Source organism: Heterocephalus glaber, unplaced genomic scaffold (genome assembly GCF_053883595.1).
Source record: "Heterocephalus glaber isolate CG9 unplaced genomic scaffold, H.glaber_assembly_v1.0 deba00001532, whole genome shotgun sequence".
NCBI classification, from domain to species: domain Eukaryota; kingdom Metazoa; phylum Chordata; class Mammalia; order Rodentia; family Bathyergidae; genus Heterocephalus; species Heterocephalus glaber.
Genome location: NW_028258330.1, coordinates 9964475 through 9984248, shown reverse-complemented (window position 1 = coordinate 9984248; position 19774 = coordinate 9964475). Strand labels below are relative to the sequence as shown.

The 19774-nt window shown below is 43.7% G+C and overlaps 2 protein-coding genes across 3 annotated transcripts in view; one reads left to right on the top strand and one right to left on the bottom strand.

Annotated features, from left to right (window-relative positions):
• Positions 1 to 19774, bottom strand: part of Tasp1 (taspase 1) — a 408843-nt gene that overhangs the window by 39882 nt on the left and 349187 nt on the right. The gene's annotated exons all lie outside the window — the stretch shown is intronic.
• Ism1 (isthmin 1) overlaps positions 1 to 19774 on the top strand; it is a 76015-nt gene that overhangs the window by 54543 nt on the left and 1698 nt on the right. The window contains exons 3-5 of the mRNA XM_004840830.3: positions 3906 to 4170; positions 11329 to 11472; positions 14497 to 14586. Of these exons, the coding sequence (XP_004840887.1) occupies positions 3906 to 4170; positions 11329 to 11472; positions 14497 to 14586 (499 nt within the window). The remainder of the gene's footprint in view (positions 1 to 3905; positions 4171 to 11328; positions 11473 to 14496; positions 14587 to 19774) is intronic.

Below are 19774 nucleotides of genomic sequence, written 5' to 3'. Positions count from 1 at the left end.
ACCTTGAGTTTGAGGCCAGCATGGGCTACATTAGTGAGTTCAAGTCCAGCCTGAACTACCTAGCAAGATTCTGTCTCAAATAAACAAACAAACAAACAAATAAAAAGGAAAAGAAATTTTTCAGAGCAGAAATAGTTTGCTTCTAATATAAATTTTTTGATTGGTTTGTTTGTTTTTTGTGGTACTGAGGACTGAACTCAGGGCTATGCCTTGAGCTATACTCTCAGCCATTTTTATTTATTTTTCTTCCTTTTTTTTTTTTTGAGACAGAGTCTTGCTAAGTTGCTAAGTTCAGACCGGGCTCAAACTTGTGATTCTCCTGCCTCAGCTGCTCAGAGTGTTTAATTTCAGCTTTACATATCAAAAGAAGGAAAGCTGATCAACATACATGGATCTTATCCTCAATTTGCCACTGTAGAATAGAATTGTCCAGGTTGACACCTATTTTAGATTCTCATTCTTAGACGTGGGAGGCTCTGCCAGAAGTTGGGTCTGGAGCTTTTGAAAGAGTTCTCTTTCTTTTACCATCTTGATTTGTGGTGTGGAAAAGCCCAGAAGAAACAAACATACTAAGATACTTCACTTGTGTGTATTAGGGATAAGAAAGGATGGAATGTCCAGTCAATCAGCTTGGAAACCTGTTGTGCTCTGTCCATACCTCCAGCTCTTTCACATGGATGATTATTCCAGACATCTTTACAAAGCAGTTCCTTGATGCCAAAAAAAAAGTCACATAAATAGAATGAAAGCAACAGGAAATATAAAACTAATCCCTACCATTTGAGCAGTCATTGATCATGCTCATTAAGTCTTTTTATTTGGATGCTTATGAAATTTCAGGATCAAGGTTAGATTTCTTCTTTTGATATCAGTATGAAGTTTCTATGTTGTTAACTGTAGAAAAGGGTGGATCTTAAGATTTGTTTTTGTTTTGTTTTAGAATTCATTTGGGGCAATGGCTAGGAATTAAAGGGGAAAAAGAAACCTCTAAGCTGTTGAGATTTAGTCATTGATATAGTTTTTGGAGTAAATTCATATTTTGCTCCTTATTGCCCAGCCAGGCAAGAAACCTATTTTGTTTGGATCTGAGCAGCAATTTTGGGGGAAAAATCGTATTGACGGTAATAGCTTGAAACATGAAATTGTTTTTATTCCCAGGTTGGAGAAATTGCAGGGCAACTTTTGTTTAAGCAATTCTTTTGTCGCCAGTCTGACAAACTCTTGGGCACATTCCCCCTTATCTCCTACCCAAAGACTGATTTCATTGCCATAATTGCAGACTTGCCTGGCTCCTGGCAGCCTCTCCCTACCAAGACCCTTAATGGCCTTGCAGGGGATTGTTGTAGCACAGTCTGTCTGCAGGCTGAGAGGAGAGGGGCGGGCTGCAAAGGACAAAGCTGGGTCTTCAAAGGCTCAGTGTTGCCAGTCCCTGCCCTCTTTGGTTCTGCACCACCCAGCTGTGTGTTCCTTCTGCACTTGTTCTTTGAAGGCTCCATGTGGGTTCCCATACTCTCCTACTACTCTCCAGCAACAGCAAAGATACCAGATATGTGATGTCTTTCTCGTCTTTCCCTCCCTCTTTTTTTTGGTTTTTGTTTTTGTTTTCTGGCAATTACGTAAAAGCTCCATAATTATTTATAAATCTGCAAGGGATGCCCACAAGACTAGAGTAATGGTGGTGGCCTCCTTGGCATCCCACAACAGAGGAGAAAGCTGCATTTGGCCTTCTGTGTCTGCATATACTCTGGCATCGGAGGCTGCTGTCTTGACCAGGTGTCTGGATCTTGGGAAACCACAGCCCAGGACCACCACTAGCTGGGGAACTTTCTGTAAATGTCCAAGTGAACAGGACTCAGATCTCCCCATTCCACAAAAGGAAGGGGCTATTTGTCTCAGGGATGGGCACACCCTAGTGTAATTTGGCAGAGCACCTGCAAAACTCTTCGAATGTCGGGTCAGGGCAAAACTGAGAATGCATCTGCCCAGTACATCTTGCGCTGATTACTTGGAGCGCATGTTTCTGATTCATTTGCACATAACTCATCCAGGGGTGTTGCAAGAGCTATGTGATGGCCAAAGGAACCCAATGAATCTTTTATTATATTTTTAAAACAAGTTTCTCTGTGTTGATTGTCTCTTGGAGCCAAGACACTGCATTCTTTCAGCCCCAAGACAGACTTCAAAAGTAGGCTTCATAAATCTGAAAAACAAGCTCTAACCTTAGCTGTGGGATGATCTGCTCTGACCCTGAGGCTGGGTCTAGACTATGAGAGAAGTGCACATTCTAGCTGGAAAAGTCTGGTCTTAAGGACCTTGTGCTCATATCTCTGCACACCCTGTAGCATCCAGCCCACCACAAGCACCTCTTTGCTCCCTTTGTCTCTTGAAGAGACTATACTTCTATCACTTAGTTTTTGAGAGGCAGTGCAGCAACACTGATAAAAGCATGGGCTCTGGAGCCAGACTCTCCATGTCTGCCATGTACTAGCTGTGTTAACATCTGTGTGTGACAGTGTTCTTGTATATAAGAGGCTATCTGTGTCTATCTGGCAATCACTCCAAACTTTAATAGTTTGAAACACTGGCCATTGGATTATTCACATTCCTGTGGGTCAAGAATTTGAGCAAAGTTCATCTTGGAGGGTTGGCTCAGTTACCTGGTTGTTGGAGGTGACTGAACTGGGGCCAAATGATTCAAGATGGCCCCAGTCACAGGGCTTTGGAGCTGGATGTTGGCTGAGGTGCCTCATTTCTCTTCCATGTAGACTGTCTCTTTACATGGTCTCTGTACATGCAGTGATCTAGGATGGGCTTCCTTGCATACCAATAGGAACATTCTAAGAGAAGGAAATCAGAACCTGTAAGACATCTTAAGACCAGTGATAGTGTAACTCTACCCATTCAACTGAACCAAGTGAATCACAAGGCCAGAGACTGAAAGGAAGTACGTAATAGTCAGTTTTACATTGCTATGACCAAATACCTAGGAAAAACAACTTAGAAGAGCTTATTTTGGCTCATGGTCTGTGTTGGGGAGCATGGTCCATGGTCAGGTGCTCCATTGCTTTTATGCCTGTGGTGGGGCAGAAACATCATGGCAGAGAAAAGCTGCTGAACTCATGGCAGCCAGGAAGCAGAGAGTTGGAAAGAATCAGGAAAAAGAAGGGGCCAGGGACAGTATATAATCTTCAAAGCCACATCCTTAGTGACTTACCTAATCCAATTAGGCTTCATCTCCTAAGAAGCCCATTCAGCTATGAAAGCATCCATAGACTTACTCATTCAATTCATCTATCAGTGAGGCCAGTGCCCTCATGATCCAGTCACCTCTCTAAGCCCCACCTCTTGAGCATTGCTTCATTGAGGATCAAACCTTCGGTACATGAGACTTTGGAGAACATTTCATATTTAAACCATAACACAGGGAAAATAGACTCCACCTGTGGATGGGAGGTGAGACACACCTATAGACATAGGAGGTTGTTATGAGGACTAAATAGTCTCATGTAGGCAGAACATTCAGAACAGTGCCTGAAACAGTTAACATAATGCACAGAGAGTGTTGCTTTATTGTGATTATCCCTGCATCACTTCAGGAATAGATATAGTACATGCTTGCCCCTTGAATAAAAGTCTTTTCAGCAGCATAGTCACCAGTAAATCAGAAAGGCTGGTATAAGCCCTGTTTCCTCTCAACCTGAGGACATGTTCCATCCATTTGTGCCATCCCTGGATCCAGGCCATCCCTGGATGTTTTACCCTCTCTATCACCATGCAACCTCAGCTTTCTTTCATGAGCAATCCAGCCACCACTTCCCTTGGCTCTCTCAGACTTTCTTCCAAGGGTCACACGGCCTGGAGGCTGTTGACTCCACATTGACCCTGGCCTGTTCTGAATTCTTCAGGTCACCATAGAGGTGGTCGACGGTCCAGACTCTGAAGGAGATAAAGATCAGCATCCGGAGAATAAGCCCAGCTGGTCAGTCCCATCCCCTGACTGGCAGGCCTGGTGGCAGAGGTCCTTGTCCTTGGTGAGGGCCAACAGCGGGGACCAGGACTACAAGTACGACAGTACCTCAGATGACAGCAACTTCCTCAACCCCCCCAGGGGGTGGGATCGTCCGGCCCCAGGCCACCAGACTTTTGAAACCAAAGAGCAGCCAGAATATGGTGAGTTTACCAATCAGTAATATAAAATTGATGGGGAGAATAAATAAGGCCTAACAGACATGGAGCCAAGCAAAACCCAGTTTACATTATGTGGCTTTTGGTCTTCTGTGAGGCAGATCTCATAAAGGCTGTGTTCCACAGAAGCCTCAGTGAGGCACCAACAGCCACATCTTTCTGGAAAGACTATAATTTTAAAATCATAGGAATTATTCTTGGAGAGAGTTTTCTTTAGGGTCTTTAGGGTTCTTTCTGTCTTTTCTTCCCCAAATTTTTAGTTTTATTTCTAAAAATGAAATAATCGACTTAATTTTATTGTATTTTTCACTGTAAAACATTCATATTGAAAAGCAGTTTAATAAAGAGATGTGTATGGTTGCTGCTTCCTTTGACCAAGCAACTGGGTTATGTTTGATACTGGCAGTTCAGTGGCCCTTGGGAATCCGTGTAAACATTTGTGACATGGTTTGTCAAAGGACGGCCTTTCCCAGGAAATGTTAAGTCTTCCAGTTGATAACATCTAGTTTCCCCTGATTTTAAAGTAAGATGGATGTGGTAATAGACAACTTCCAAATTCAGCAACTTAAGACAATAAGAGTTCATTTCTCACTTGAGTTGAAGCAGGAGACAAGGTAGGGGGAACTCAGCTTCACTGAGGCATTTAGAATCTAGTTTTCTCCTTCCATCTTGGAGCTACACCAACTATTAGGGGCTGAGACTTATCCCCTGGATGCTCTGCATCTGGCTGAACTGAGGAATAAGGGAAGCTGGAGAGAGAACACACACACTCTTAACTCCCTTAGCTTGGAGGTGATGCATATCACATCTACTCAAATTCTATTGCCATGAACTGGTCATGTGGCCCCATACAGATGCAGGGAGGCAGGGAAATGGATGTGTGTAGCCAAATAAAAGAGGAAACATTTTTGCAAGCATCTGGCCAGACTTAGTGAGGAATTAGGCAGTGTGTTGAAAGAATATTTGCTGTCTTTCCAATGCACCCATCATCGAGCTTTCAAATGATTTCATCATCAGCAGACTTAGGAGTGTACAGTATATGATGAGGATATGATGTACCATTTGCACTCTCACTTTTACCTCTTTTTCTACAGAAAGACAAGTTCTATTTTGGAGAGTTATTTTTTTCCATTAATAGATGATTCTAGGCAACTTCCAAAACAGCAAGACAGTTCTTTTTCTAGCTACATCATTTGGTTGATCAACCAACATTTATTAAGAACATGTCTTGGGTCTAACATCAGGCTAGGTGCTAGAAATCCCAAAACATGCAAGACATTGTCTTTTCCTAAAGAAGATCTCACCCATCTCATGACAAAGGGAGAAAAATTAACTAATAGAGCAACAGAGTGCCATGATAGAGATATATAAAATAGTAGGGGAGCAGAAAGAGGACTCCATACCTCTTCTGGCCAGTGACTCACAAAATCTTCACTTTTCCCACAGGAAATCCAATTTATCCCTTTCCAAGAGCAAGAATTGGGAATCAGAGCTAGCATTTATAAGTACTTGCATTGCAGTAGTCCCTGTTGGTGGCATTTCACATATGGTAGCTCAGTTGACTGACTCTCTGAGGCTTCATTTATAGCTGGGAAAAACAAAGGCTGCAGAAGTTAAGCAACTTGACTTGGAGGGTCCAGACCTGAAACTCATCTCAGGAAGTCTGCATCCAGCATCTTAGCCACTATCCCATTCTACCTCTCTGTAGAGAAAGTAGCACAACCATTAGAACAGTAAAGTAGAACTAGCTATGAATGCAAAACTGGGATCTCTGGGAGTGAGTATGAGGCATTACTGTCTTCCAAATTCATGGGTGATCCAAGTGTACAGCTCAGGTGGAAGGCCACTGCTCTCCCCTGTTGAGTCAGGGGCATGTGAGTGAGACCTGGAACCTGTCTGTGCTTCCTTCTTTATTTTTTTCAAAGTCACTATGTGATTCTTCTCCTTACTCAAGTTTGAAGACCATCATTAGAAATAGTTTTTTCATCTAAAGCTTTATAGAGTCTGCCTTGTTGAGTTTATGAGAACTAGGAACGTCCTTTCCTCTTCAACCTTGAGGATGGAATTTGCTTCTACCAGGGAAGTTCCTGTGGCTGCCTTGGCTCTCACCACATTTTCCTGGAAGACCCATGGAGTTCCCTAGGTCAAAATTTTAGCACATCTTTGGGCTATGGGGAAGCACCAATCTCCTATGATTTTGGAGTATCTCTTAGTAACTTCTCCCTTATTAGACTAGATATCAGAACTGCTACTTTATTTTAAAAAAACAAAAAAAATGTCCCTTCTAGTACTTTAAGTAGTACTTCTCACACCTTTCTCTGTATATCAGTAACCTGGGATTTTGTTGGAATGCAACTTCAAATGCAGCAGGTGTAGGAAAGAGGCAGGATCCAGGGGAAGCTGGCACCATTGGTCCCCTCCAAGCCACAGTTGGAGTAGCGAGACTAAGTATATCATGGCCATTGAGTAGCATGGGCAGCTTGAAGGGATGACTGATCTCAGAATAGCTCAAGGATTATGTGTTTTCCAGAATTCTATACAGCACCTGAGAATTCTCTTTTTATTTGAATCAACAAAGAAACTATTGAGCAATTTCTAAGTATTTACTCCTGCATTGTGTGCTTGGGGTGGGGACAGGGAGAGAACACACCACCCTGGAAGGTGAGGTTCATGCAGCACAGGTCACTGTGTCTCAGGGCTCACTGTCCTATCTCAGACAGACCGAAATTACTACAGGATCTGGACTTTGCAGTTTAAATGTTTGTGGGAAAAGAGTATTTCAAAAAATCTGAGATGCAATGAATATGATATAATGGCAACTGTAGGACAGAGGTGTTACAGAATATACAACAGAAGGTAGACCTAACTTGTGTGATGGAAACATATACTGTGGGGATGCCACAAGTCAGTCAGACCAGGTGGAGTATGTAAATACCTCCTATTTCAGGTTGTTTCAGGTGTCCAGGACAAAGGGAGTACAAGTAAACATGAATCTTTCTAACAGTAATAGACCATTCTCAAAATTATCCGTAATACAATTAGGTGGGCACTGCTTCTTAGCAGGGTTAGGGCTCAATTTGTTGAAATTCTCTGACTGGTCATGGTCCTATTTCAGTAGAAGATTTCAGAGTAATTTCTTTTCATGAGTTTTTCTTTGTAGTGCTGAATTATGGCCACATCAGTGAGTGCCTTAAAGAAGGGAGGCCAAGTTGGGCCAAAATCAAAACTACTAGAATACCAAGGTAGAAAACAAGATATGGTGGGAGCACACAGATCTCAGATCTAATCCCCACTCTGTTGAGTTTGAACTGTGTGAGCTTAGGCAAATATGTTAACCTCTCTGAACCTCTGTTTTTCTATTCATAAAAGGAAGAGGTTTACACCTGCTTCTCAGGATTATTGTAGCTGTTAATTGTAGCTGCTGACATCTAGGATTATGGTGCAGGCTTACAGTGGTTAAGATAATACCCAAGTCAGTTCCATTGCCTTGACACTATAACTGGCCCAGAGAACATTAAATACCCTGAAACTATAAAAGGACTATTTTCTAATTACAATTTCATCCTTGAAACCCAGCTTTCAGCTCTTTGCATGGTGGATCATTATTTTCCTTCCTTATACTCTTAGATGTCACAGGTAGGAACTGTCAGAAAACATATAAATTTTACCAGGAACTTTTTTTTCCTGTCATGTTGTTATCTTTGTTGCTAACACCCATTTTCTGCTCTAATCAATACTGTCTGATAGGTGAGCAAATAAGAACATGCTTGTTTTATTACAGCAGAAAGGGCTTCTGCCCTCAAAGTTTTGTCCCTGTCAGAAATTCCCTCTCTGTCCTTTGACCATGTAAAACATACAGAAATCCCCAAGGTCTTTGCTGGGGTGCTACTGTGAACCAGTATGTGATGGGGGCTTCTGGGTACTGATCTGACTGCACACTTTTTCCTAGGACACTGTTGTATTTTATTGCTAGCCTCAATAGAAATGATTAATCACATGGCTATAATTTTAAGTGATCCATATTTTTAAAAACTAACTAGCTTTATAAGCATTTAAAACAATGATGTAGAGAAGCCACTTACTGGGATAACAAATCCTTGGTGGTTCCAGAGTCCAGACTCTGACAGCAGTCTAGACAGCACATTTTAGGGAGGATTTTGCAATGTATTTATAACAGGTTTTGTTGCTTAATAACATTCCCTTCCCCAGTTTAGCAGCTTTAAAGAACAAAAGGTTCTCCCTCATGAGTCTGTGGGTAGCCAGCACTATTGACTTAGGGCCAGATTAGCTGGGTTGGAAGGCCTCTAACAGTTCCTCACAATGATGAGGCCTCCTATACCACTGGGGTCTGAGAGGGCTGAGGCCTCTCTCCACCTGCTCCCTTACCCTCCTGGAGGCTAGCCTGGCTCTTCATGTGGTAGTAGAAGAGCTCCCTAAAGCTAGAGAGGGAAAATTCTCTTGCATGGTCTTATAGCAAGCCTCTGCTTATGTCTCCTTATGTCATATTTGCTATTATCCCATTGGCCAAAGCAAATCACATGGCCCAGCCTGAAGTCAGCAATTGAGAGGGGTAACCAAAGGAGTGGACATGGAGAGAGGAATTATGGGAATCATCTTTCATATAATTTGACATGGTATTCACATTTCATTATTTAGATCCAAGAAATCTCATGAAGAGATTGTAGTATAAGCCTCATTGTGAGTTTAAGGCTTAAAGTTTAGGGATACTTCTCTAAATTTGGTCTCTACCATAATAGAGAGGAAAAACTGCAGGAGATTTCAGAATAGTTGAGACCTCTTTGCTTTTGTGAAACCAACCAAGACATCACTTGGCATCACTGTATTGTGTCTTATGCTGGAACCCATTTCACAGATGATGTGAATTCTACCTGTAGGATTTAATAAGCTTTTTTTCTATTTACTCATTTCCTCCTTTTTTGAGTATAAAAACATTATAATATTACTTGTGACTTGTTATTCCCTTCAATAAAATCTGACCTCGCTGGTGTGTGCAGGGTGTGTGCACATGCGGTGTAACCCACTGCACCTGGATATAGTCATAGACAAGTATGCGGTGGGGTGAGTGCTCCTGGCACATCTCCAGTGTTCTTGGGAAGATCACCAAGAAGTACCAGACTGTCTCGGGGGCTCAGAGACTGACCCACCTCAACGGCTTCTCCCTCTGGAAGCACCTGTCTCTACTGTCCTACTGGAGGGTGACTTGTAAGAGATGGTAGCAATGCAGGAGGCTAACACTGGAGAATGAGGCCCAAATTCCCCACATGGAGTGGTAGTTTCAAACATCTGCTTGGTCTTGTGGTTAGAAAGCCATTTCTTAAAAAGAAAATCAAAGTTTGGAAAAAAATTTTTGTTTGGCAGGAGACAAAAATGGATGAGGTCTCTGGGGACAGATGAGGTGTGGGCAAAGTTTCCATTCTGTTAGGAAAGAGGACACAACCATGAAGCACACCACATGCACACACACATACACTCTCATTCTCCCTAATGGGCCGCTTGCCTGAGGATTGTGCAGAGTGAAAGCCACATAAACTGCCAGGGAGGCTGGCATGGGGTCCACAGTTCAGATAGAAACGTGTGGATGACATTCTTGCTGGGCCTGCGTAATAACAATCACCATAACCTGTTATGAATGGAGGGCATCTTTTCCCTGCAAGGCACATGCCTGTAGCCCCACACTTAGCACCCAGAGAGGCCCCAAGGCTACTGGAAGATGTGGATGAGCCAGGAAAAAGGATTACAGAGCAGAGATGCTGCAGAAGGGGCTATGCTTTAGAGACCAAGGTCTGAGCTGAGTTTCCATTTCTGTTCACTTGATCACCTTGGACAAGTCCCCCAGCCACTCCTGCACTTTACTTCTGTTAAGAGAAGGTCAGGGGCTGAGGATTTAGCTCAGTGTTTCAGCCACCTGCCTCACAAGTGCAAGGTCCTGAGTTTGATCGCTGGTACCAAAAAAAAAAGGAGAGAAGGTCAGTCTTGGTGAGGCACCAATCTTTCCCCAACCTCTCTCACTCCCAGGCCCCCCTATTCTGGTCTACTTTTTCTTTATCCACACTTCCTTTATCAACTTCTAATGAAATACAAAGGTTACTCGTTTTTTGTGTGCGTATATTGACTATTATCTCCTTCTTATTAAAATAGTAGTTCCTCCAGCACAAGGATCTTGCAAAGTGTACTTAACGATGTATTCCACATACATCATAATTGTACCTGACTTAGAAGGAGGGCTCAACTCATTGGATGAATGTTGAATAATGACCCAAGGGGCAATTTTAGCTTTACCATTAGTGTATCAATTACCTATCTCTGCCTAACAACCATCCCAAACTTGGTGACTTAAAACAAAAGCAGTTTATTATTTCTCATGATTTAGTGGCTCAAGAGTTTAGTCAGGCCACTGAGCAATTCTTTTATTCTTGATGACATCTGCTGCATTCGGCTGTCTACTGGGAGGGACTGGAAGGATCAAAAACAGTTCTCTCACATGTTTGAGGTCTCTGTAATCCTTTTGTGGTCTCTGTAATCCTTTTGTGGATCTTCTCTTTCCAGGTGTAGTCCCAATTGATAAGTTTAGCCTGAGCTTCTTTCCTAGTAACTGGATTCTCCGTGGCAAAAACTGGAAGCTACCAAGCTTATGGTCAAAGCCAGCCCAGATTTTAGATTCATTCTCTCCATTCTCTAACTCTCTCTCTCCCTCCCTCCCTCCCTTCCTCCCTCCCTCCATCTCTGTCTCTGTCTCTGTCTCTGTCTCTGTCTCTGTCTCTTTCTCTCTGTCTTCCTCTCAAGGAATAGATGGAAATGATGATGGTCATCTTTGGAAATTGCCCAGCTTATTATCCTATGAACCATGCTTTCCAGAATGTGTGTGTTCTCAATAACATTTCTTGGCACATTGCAGGCATCAGGTCCTATCCATACACTGATCCCCATGATGCCCCATACTTTCCTATTTACAAAGTTGAGCCCTAAAGGGAACTCTAGAGCTGTAAGCCTTTTAGTTCTGGCTGGCATGTGCTCCCCTCCAACATGAGATCACTGGAAGTGGACAGTGGCAGCCTGCTTGACAGGGGAGATGTGGGCACTTTTTGGATGAGGTTGATGACCATCTCCCTGGCTCCCTTCCAGATTCCACAGATGGAGAAGGTGACTGGAGTCTCTGGTCTGCCTGCAGCATCACCTGTGGGAATGGTAACCAGAAACGGACCCGGTCTTGTGGCTACGCGTGCACTGCAACCGAATCTAGGACCTGTGACCGTCCAAACTGCCCAGGTGAGTTTACACTGGTGTGTGGATGCAAATACAAGGGTATAAGGCAAAGCTTTTAAGTTTATATTTTAGAACATACAGAAATTATTTTTTTAAAAGATGGCCATTCCCTATATGACTTCTGACCAGAATGAGATAAGAGATCCTTAATGACTGAAATGGGGAAAAGGATGGATTTTCTGAGTCCTATGCACTGTTGAAGTAGCTGTGACCTAAAAGACAGGGCTACATTATATTTGGTTAATTTAAAGAAGGGACTCTGGTTAGGTTGGGCCTTTGATGTGGGATTTGTTATGACTCGAAAAGACATATGAAGACAGACATTTACGGTTTAACAAGGAAGCCAGGATGAGAGGGTCAATAGCCAGCTACAGAAAAACCACAGTTAGCCTTGTCAGTAATACCTGAGAGTTGCCTAGAGCTCCACAGGGAGCAAACTGGGGCTACTTAGCATTTAATTATGACTTTAGACTGCATTGTCAGTGCTTTAAAAATTAAACTAATTGCAAACTTGGTGAGGGCTCATACCAGCAGTGAACAGTAATTGTGGCTGACTCTAATGCTGGTTGTCAAACCATGTCCAGTGGGCCAAGTCCAGCCTATGATCTGTTTCTTTAGGCCCCATTCATTTTTAAAGGGCCACAAAGAAAAGGAGGAGGAGAAAGAAGTGGAAGTGAAGAAAGAGAAGGAGGGGGAAGGAAGAGGAGGCAACAACCAAGATGATTATAAATGATCCACAAATCCTAACATTTGTACCCTCTGACCTTTTACACAAGCGCTTACCAACTCCTGGTCAACAGTTTGACTATATATTCCCATTGCCAGGTAGAGTACCAGCCTGCAATAATATCTTAGGCCTTCTCAGGAAACCACATGTTCCAAATGGCTTCATCTGAGAGAAAGAAAATTTGAACCCTGCACTCCATACTTCCTTTTGCTCCCTCTAGACACTCTGTTCTCAAACCAGAGACATTTGGAACAAAACAGATGTGGAAACACAAGGGGTTTGTAAGGAGAGAGAGGAAATATCCTTTGGAATGAGTGTGTATGTTAGCAAATAGGTACATGCAGAAAGCTGGGCTGAAATGTAAGTACTGGCAGTTCTGACTCCATGACAGCCATACAGATTTCGAAACAGTAGAGCAACCACGAAGTTACTTTACTTTTCCTGATCCTTCTCATGTCCATCATAATGAGCTGAGTATGAAATCTGGTGAGTGGGATTTGGATGGATAGGAACAGATTAATAAATAATAATAACATGAATAATAACATGAACATAATAACATGAAGAGGAACAAAAGGACAAAAAGAACATGGAAAAGGAGAGAAAATGAAGAAAAGGATAAAAGAAGGAAGAAAGGGAAGGAGGGCAAAAAAGAGGATGGGAGGGGAAAAGGAGAAAGGAGGAATGGAGGGAGAGAAAGACAACAATGAAGAAAGAGTTGAAGAAGAAAAATTAAAAAGATGATAAAGAACAAGAGTTTTTAAGCAACTTCCCATAGTTGTTTTGTTTTGTTTTTTGGTACCTGGAATCCCATAGTTTTTATGTGCATCGTTTCATCTAATCCTCACAGTAGCCTCATGAAATAGGTATTTATTATTGCTCCCACTTGGCATCTTTGGAAAATGAGGTACTGGGCCAGCAGCAGGTGATCAATAGTGAAGTTGAATCCAGGGAGAGTCCATGTTCTTAGCCACTGAACACTTCCTCCTCCCCTGGAAGGTAGTTGGCTCAGTCACACACAGACACAGTAGGCATTCAGTGCCTAGGTCTAGGGGCTTGTTTGTGGTGTTCTCCTCCAGAGCTGGCATCTAGACCCCAGGTGATAGATTTAGATTTCTTATCAAGGAAAGGCTCTTCGCCCCCATTTTGAATGTTTCCTTCTTGATTTTTTGGCACTGCTGACAGCACTAGGGCCAACAACTCTGTTCATGCATCTGTCCCTGTTCTGTCCTTTTTGCCTCTTTGAGCCATCTTCCCAGGGCTCACCGGGAACCAGACAGATTTCTTTTTGCAGGATTTCTTGCCTTATTTGGTTTGTTGATTCTCAGCTTTATAGGAAAGAATCACAGAGCAAACAGGGTCCTGCTGGCCTGGCCGTGTAAAGTACATTCCCTATGTCAGCCCCACAGATTTGAGGGGCCTCACATAAAATCAGGGAGTCCTTAAAGGAAATCAAGTCCTACCCATCAGACAAAGTTTCATGATCCTCTGCTCTTTCCTCGGCTTGCTTTACCTTGTGCAGAATTCTGTCTGCAAAGGAAGATGGCTGGGGTAGGACTTTTGGGAGGAGCCTGAAGGGAGGTGGGAAGTTTAAAGCAAATTGGGCTTAGTTCCTCAGAGCAATCCCGACTTACTCTTTCTGAAGCAACAGCAGTGCTAAAATTCTTAGAATGTGAGATATCTGGTCTTTGGCTAGGAACTGCTGCATCCTCAAATGGTGTTAGCTAAATACTGAAGAGGAAAATATCATCTAGCACTTACCACTTACCCTCTTGCTCTAGCTGATTTCTTCACACACAACTCATTTAATTTGTTCAGCTACATGGAGGGAGGGTGTCAGTTCTCCCCACTTTGGAGATATGAAAACCACAGCACACAAGAGGAATCGGCTCGCCCTAATTCACATAGTTCGTACTGACTTGGACCCAGTCAGTCATTAAAGACAGGTATTAACCAGTACACTCTACGGCTTCTCATTTAGTCTGTCACCCTGATGCCACCGGACAGCCACCCTGACTTGTACTCCCTGCTGCCCAACCCTCATCCACAGACCAAGTGAATGAGTTCCTTAGGACTCATTTAGGCACATTTGGATCAGATTTCATGCTGCAAATGGTATCTAGGGTTTTAATATATTTTATGCACTACTACCTGCTTTTTACTGTTTCCTCTGTTGGCAAGTTTCTGCCCATGAGCAAAAGTGAATACAAAAAAGGCTTTGTTCAGGTATATTTGTTTATTTGGGAGGGGGTGATTTTTTCCATATAACTAGGGGAAAATGAGCTTTTGTCCGTGTCTAGGCATTGAGGACACCTTCAGAACAGCGGCCACTGAAGTGAGTCTGCTTGCGGGAAGTGAGGAGTTTAATGCCACCAAGCTGTTTGAAGTTGGTAAGAATATTTTTCTTCTTTTTTTTAAAATCCAAATATTGATTTAGTTCTTTGGAGATTCCTTTTGCCTTTGCAATGCCATCCTTGGATCCATGTACATGTTTCATTTTCCTTCTCTGGGGTCCAGTTCTCCCTGCTTATTTCTTGCTCAGTGAACAGGCTCCCGGCAAGAGGGAGCAATCCTGTCCCCCCTCCAGCAGACTGAGCCATAGAACCTCTGCAGCTCCACAGCAGGAGGCAGGTGGGTCCAGAATCTGCCCTGAGCACAGATTCAGCAATGGCAGGAACTCAGCACCCTGGAGCCTGTTCTCACTCACCCACCACTGTGTGTCCCCAATAAAATCAGTTCTCCAGCAGAGGGAAGGAAGTAGAGAGAGGAAATTTCTCAATATTATACACTCTTCTCTCCTGCAAGAATTTTTCATAAATCTCTGGTACACTCTGCTGTGCTACGTACTTGTCTGATAGAAAATGTTAGCACAGATACAAGAAACAAACCAAACAAAACTGGAAGGAACTACTCAGGTGTAAGCTTGCTTTTTAAAAATGATTAATTTGCTTCTGGATATAATTCTGTGTTGAAGAAGGTAAAGGTCCTTCTGCTCCAGTTCTTTTTGCCACCAGAAATTCTTGCTTAACCTCTTCACTTCTGCTGTGCCTTCTCAGACAAAAGTGGGCAGTCTGGGTCCCTTGTCAGTTCACAGCCCAGTTATTTGGGGTGTAATTTGGTGATCAAATGGCTCTCTTGAAGAACTATAGGGGTGAGGCAAGGGTCTAATGCAATAGTCTATAAAAAAAGGAAAGACTAACAAACCATGGTGCCAGTACTAGGATGAAAAGAAACTAGAACAATTATAGCATCGGGAGATATTAGAGAGCAGTGGGGATCATGACAAAATGAAGAACTCAGGCTTTATCCAAGCTAGGAGCCATGGTATCCCCACTATGGACCCAGTACTGCCAGATGTTCTAGTTTTCTAAGAAAGGCCCCAAATCTGGATTTTTCTAGAATATATCTCAATTTTTACAATGCTTGATAATAATTGATTTTAAAAAGAAATCCCATCAAACATGTCTGCGAGCCAAACTGCAGGCAGTTTGGAAATTCTGTCACTAAGGCCTCCCCATCACCCCAGTCTCTAAACAGATACATAATCCACTTGCATGTGACAGGAGCCTTCTGTGAACATGTATTTGATTTAAAACAAATGACTAGAAAGGTGTGGATTTTGTAAAATGGAAGGCAGTCCATCAGAGAACTTCTCAGGCTCCTCATATGGTGCCCACAGGCAGGCAGCCTCTTGCCTTATTGCAAAGTGAGTCCAGATGCCCAAGGCCACACCCAGTATGTGGCTAATGCCACAACAGCTGAGTAGACCTGATGTGTCAGCCAGGGAAAGAACTTGTAATTGGGGAGCTTTTGGTGAGGGACTGTTTACAAAGATATGAGCAGGGTGGAGAAAAACCAAGCAGGAGTTGTACCAAATTCCAAGGCCGACACAGTGGGCAGCCCTTATCACTTCATGGCCTGAAGGGACCAGGGAAGGAGCAGTGACCATAGCCCAGGAAGAGAACACCTGACAGCAGTCCTGGCTCCCAGAAGGATGCAGACAATGTGCAATGGAGAGAGGAGTCCAGGAACTAGATGGTCTGACCTCACATTCTTCCCTCTGTCTGGCCTCTCGCCAGGTCTTCCCATTGGCTCAGGTGGCATAGAGGTCAGGAATGGAGGAGCTGATTGATAGATCAAACTTCCAGGGATGGGTATGGCACTGAATGAGGACATAGAAGGGCAGACCAAAGAAGAGTAAGAGAAAGGAAAAGATGCATGGGCTCAAGATCAAGTTTGTTAACCGAGTACTGCCTCAGGTTTCTGAACTGTGAAAGAGCAAGAGGCCCACCTCCCAGTGGTACTGCAGAATTCAATGAGCTAATATTTGTAAAGCACTTAGCATACAACCAGTACACTAAAAACCCCACATAAGCTTGACAACAATTTAAAATAAATCAGTGGATGTCCTGTAAGTGCATGAATCAGAATGACCTTCCACTCTGGAAGGGAAATACAAAGCCATTTTCTGGGGTCACATGAATTTTGTTCCTGAAGACCTTGCCCTCTCAAGGAGATCCTGTGGACCTTGTAGACACTGACTGGGAGGGAGCTGTTATCGTGTCCATGACTGCTCAGTCAGGAGGTCACAGCCATGGGATCCTGGAACTCAGAGCTGAAAGCAGCCACTGTGTCCCAACTAGCCATACCCTGGACCTTGTCCTGTGCACTCTCTTCATTCCCTACCATCTCATCTTCACCCTAATTTTATGAGAGAAGTGCTATTTTTAGGACCAATTTAAAAATAAGAAAACCAGAGTACAGGGAGGTAAAGCATGCTCCTTGGCCGAGCCTCTAAGTGGTTGAGTTGAGATTCAATCAACCCCAGGAAGTTTAGCATGAGCTCCCGAACTCTTCATACCAGGCCTTTTCAGGTTCATGAGTGATGCCTCCATCTCTTGTTCTCATTTTATGTCTTTTTTTTTTTTTTTTTTTTTGGTACCAGGGATCAAACTCGGGACCATGTGCTTGCAAGGCAGGCAGCAGAACCAGAGCTAAATCCCCAGCCCCTGTTCTCATTTTATGAGTAAGGGCCCGAGCCTGCTCCAGGCTGCCCTTGTCCTGACCACTTGATTCCTACTCTTAACACCATCAGCCTCCCGACACCTGGCTCCGAGCTGGAATCACTTCTGAAGACTTCCTCTCTTTCTCCTAATGCAAAAGCCACCAAGGCCTGATACCACTAACTCTGACCATCTCACCGGGTGTCTCACCTAGGCACTTTTCACCAATATCAGCACTAAATTCATTTCCTTCCCGCATAACTCAGCTCACTATCACTCACCAACCTTCTGTAGCTCCCTAGTGCCCTCTGAACTGTAGCTCCCTAGGCCTAAACTGAACACCATGATCTGATGCCAATGATCTTATCTCCCTATATTTTCTGCTCCAGAGAAAAGGAATATGCGTCCAACCGCAGACAGCCCTGGGGGTGCGTGCCCCAGAGGGCAGACCCAAAAGGAGTTCCTGCTGGAGGCTGCAGGTCAGACTGCCCACAGCAGATTCTCCTGCAGGAGGTCTGAACAGGACCCCTGCCATGTCTCAGGACCAGCACTGTGCCACACACTCCTGCATATTTGAACACTGGCTTTTAACCTTTGGCTTCCTTCATGTATCCCACATTCTCCCACCCTTGGCTTCCTTAGCTTAATATGCTTCAACTTCCCCACTGCAGCCCACTGAGGTAGATGCTGTTGGTGATTCACTCATACCCCTTCCTCCTGCAACTTGTCCCTGCACCCCATCCTGACCTTCAACTTCGGCCCCCTTGTTTCTTTGCCTGAGGGTGTCTCTTGCCCCCAAGCTCATTGCCTCATGACTGCAGGGCAGCTCCCAAGGGTGATAGTAAAAGCTGGTGGATACATATGCAGACCCCATAAATAAAAACATCCAGAAGCAGCAAAGAGAGATTTTAGGTTCTCTCCCTATTTTTGCAATAAAGCCAACATTGTGACCACAAGGTCTGCAAGCCTGCCCAGGGTCTGGCAGAGAGTTCCTTTATAGAGTAGTAGAGAAAGCTACAAAGAGCCCAGAGTAGAGAAGTGGGATGTAGGGTGGTGAGATGGGAGAGTGGGTCTCAGTATTTACCCTGAGGCCAGCTTGCTTTGGGAGGGAGCAGGGCATAAAGAGAGGCCATGTGCTCCCTCAGGCTGAGGGAAGGCCAAAGCCAGGGCCTTGAAGAAAGGAAAGTCAAGATTTGGTTAAGGTGCATTTTGTTCTAATCAGTAGTGGGAACATGATGTGCAATTCAGCTAATCATTTATGAAGCAAAGAAAGGAATTTGGAGGGTCTGTGTCTGGGCTTGTCACAAGTAAAGGGAGGGGCACAACTATGAGTCTTATCCAGGTCTTATGGGAAAAGGGATTCTTTGCAGTAAGTTCTTATCCAGAACACAAAAAAGGGCCCGTGACAGGGGCATTTTCATCTCCCTTGAACATGGGACCATCTGTGGCTGTTTTCCCTTCCCCTGTTTAAGCCACACTTCATGATGGCTGCCCTCCCTTTCCTGCCCCCCCCCCCCCGGGCTGCTGTGTCCTGGAATCACCTGCAGAGAAACCAGTCCCTCTAGAATCTGTGCCTCAGGGTCCAGAAGACTCCAAAGTGGGACAGTCACTAAATAAGAGATCTCAGACTCCAAGGACTACATGACCCAGAAAAGCTGGGAGTAAAAGGTCAGGCAGGGGCTGGGAAGAGCTGGGGACTCCTGCATTTTCCAAGGAGGGGGCACCATCTCCCTCCCTGTTCACGAAGCCAATTGTTCACCAAGGCCAGTCTAGGACCAGCTAGATATATCTGTGGTTTTTCAAATGAAGCAAGGTGTCCATAATTATGATTAGAATCAGCTAATTCTTAAAGGTTTGCAAGTAACCAATATTTTTTTTAATACTGTAAGAACCAAACATAATACCCTGGGAACAAATTCTGACTGGGGCCTGCAGGTCACTTCCTTTGGCCTATTAAGCCTCCTCTTTGACCTACCTTGGCATATGAATTTGCATACAGTCATTATCTTTGGCTGAAGATAAAAGGTTGGGAGTTCAGCTCTATCTTGAACCAGTGAGTGAATGGCAGGCAAGAAATCCAGGACCATCAATGTCCTTTGGAAGCCTTTTCCATCACATCGCCACTGATTTAAGAGGAAATTAAACACTGTTTTCTTAGATTATTGTTAGTTTTCTCAGGGTTGATAATGAGGCTACAGTTATCTAGGAAAATATCCTATTTTTAGATTTTGGAGTTTTGTGGGATGTTTTAAAGATTCCTGCTAAAACTTAGAGGTAATAATATACATTTCTACATAACTTTTTAAATGCTAGAGCAAATGTGATAGTTAAATCTGGATGATGGAAGGTGGGTGGTCATTAGATAAGTAGTATATTGTTTACTTTTCTGTGTGTTCACAATTTTGTCATAACGAAAAGTGGGGGATTGGGAGGATGTCTTGTAAAAAAAAGAGGTTCCCAAGTTAAGGAGTGATGAGAATGCCCCCTCCTCCTTCCTCACCTCTCACCTTAGCCTGGTAGTTCCTGGCAATGGGGAGGGTGTCTCTGACTAGGAAAGAAGTTGCTGGCTTCTCTG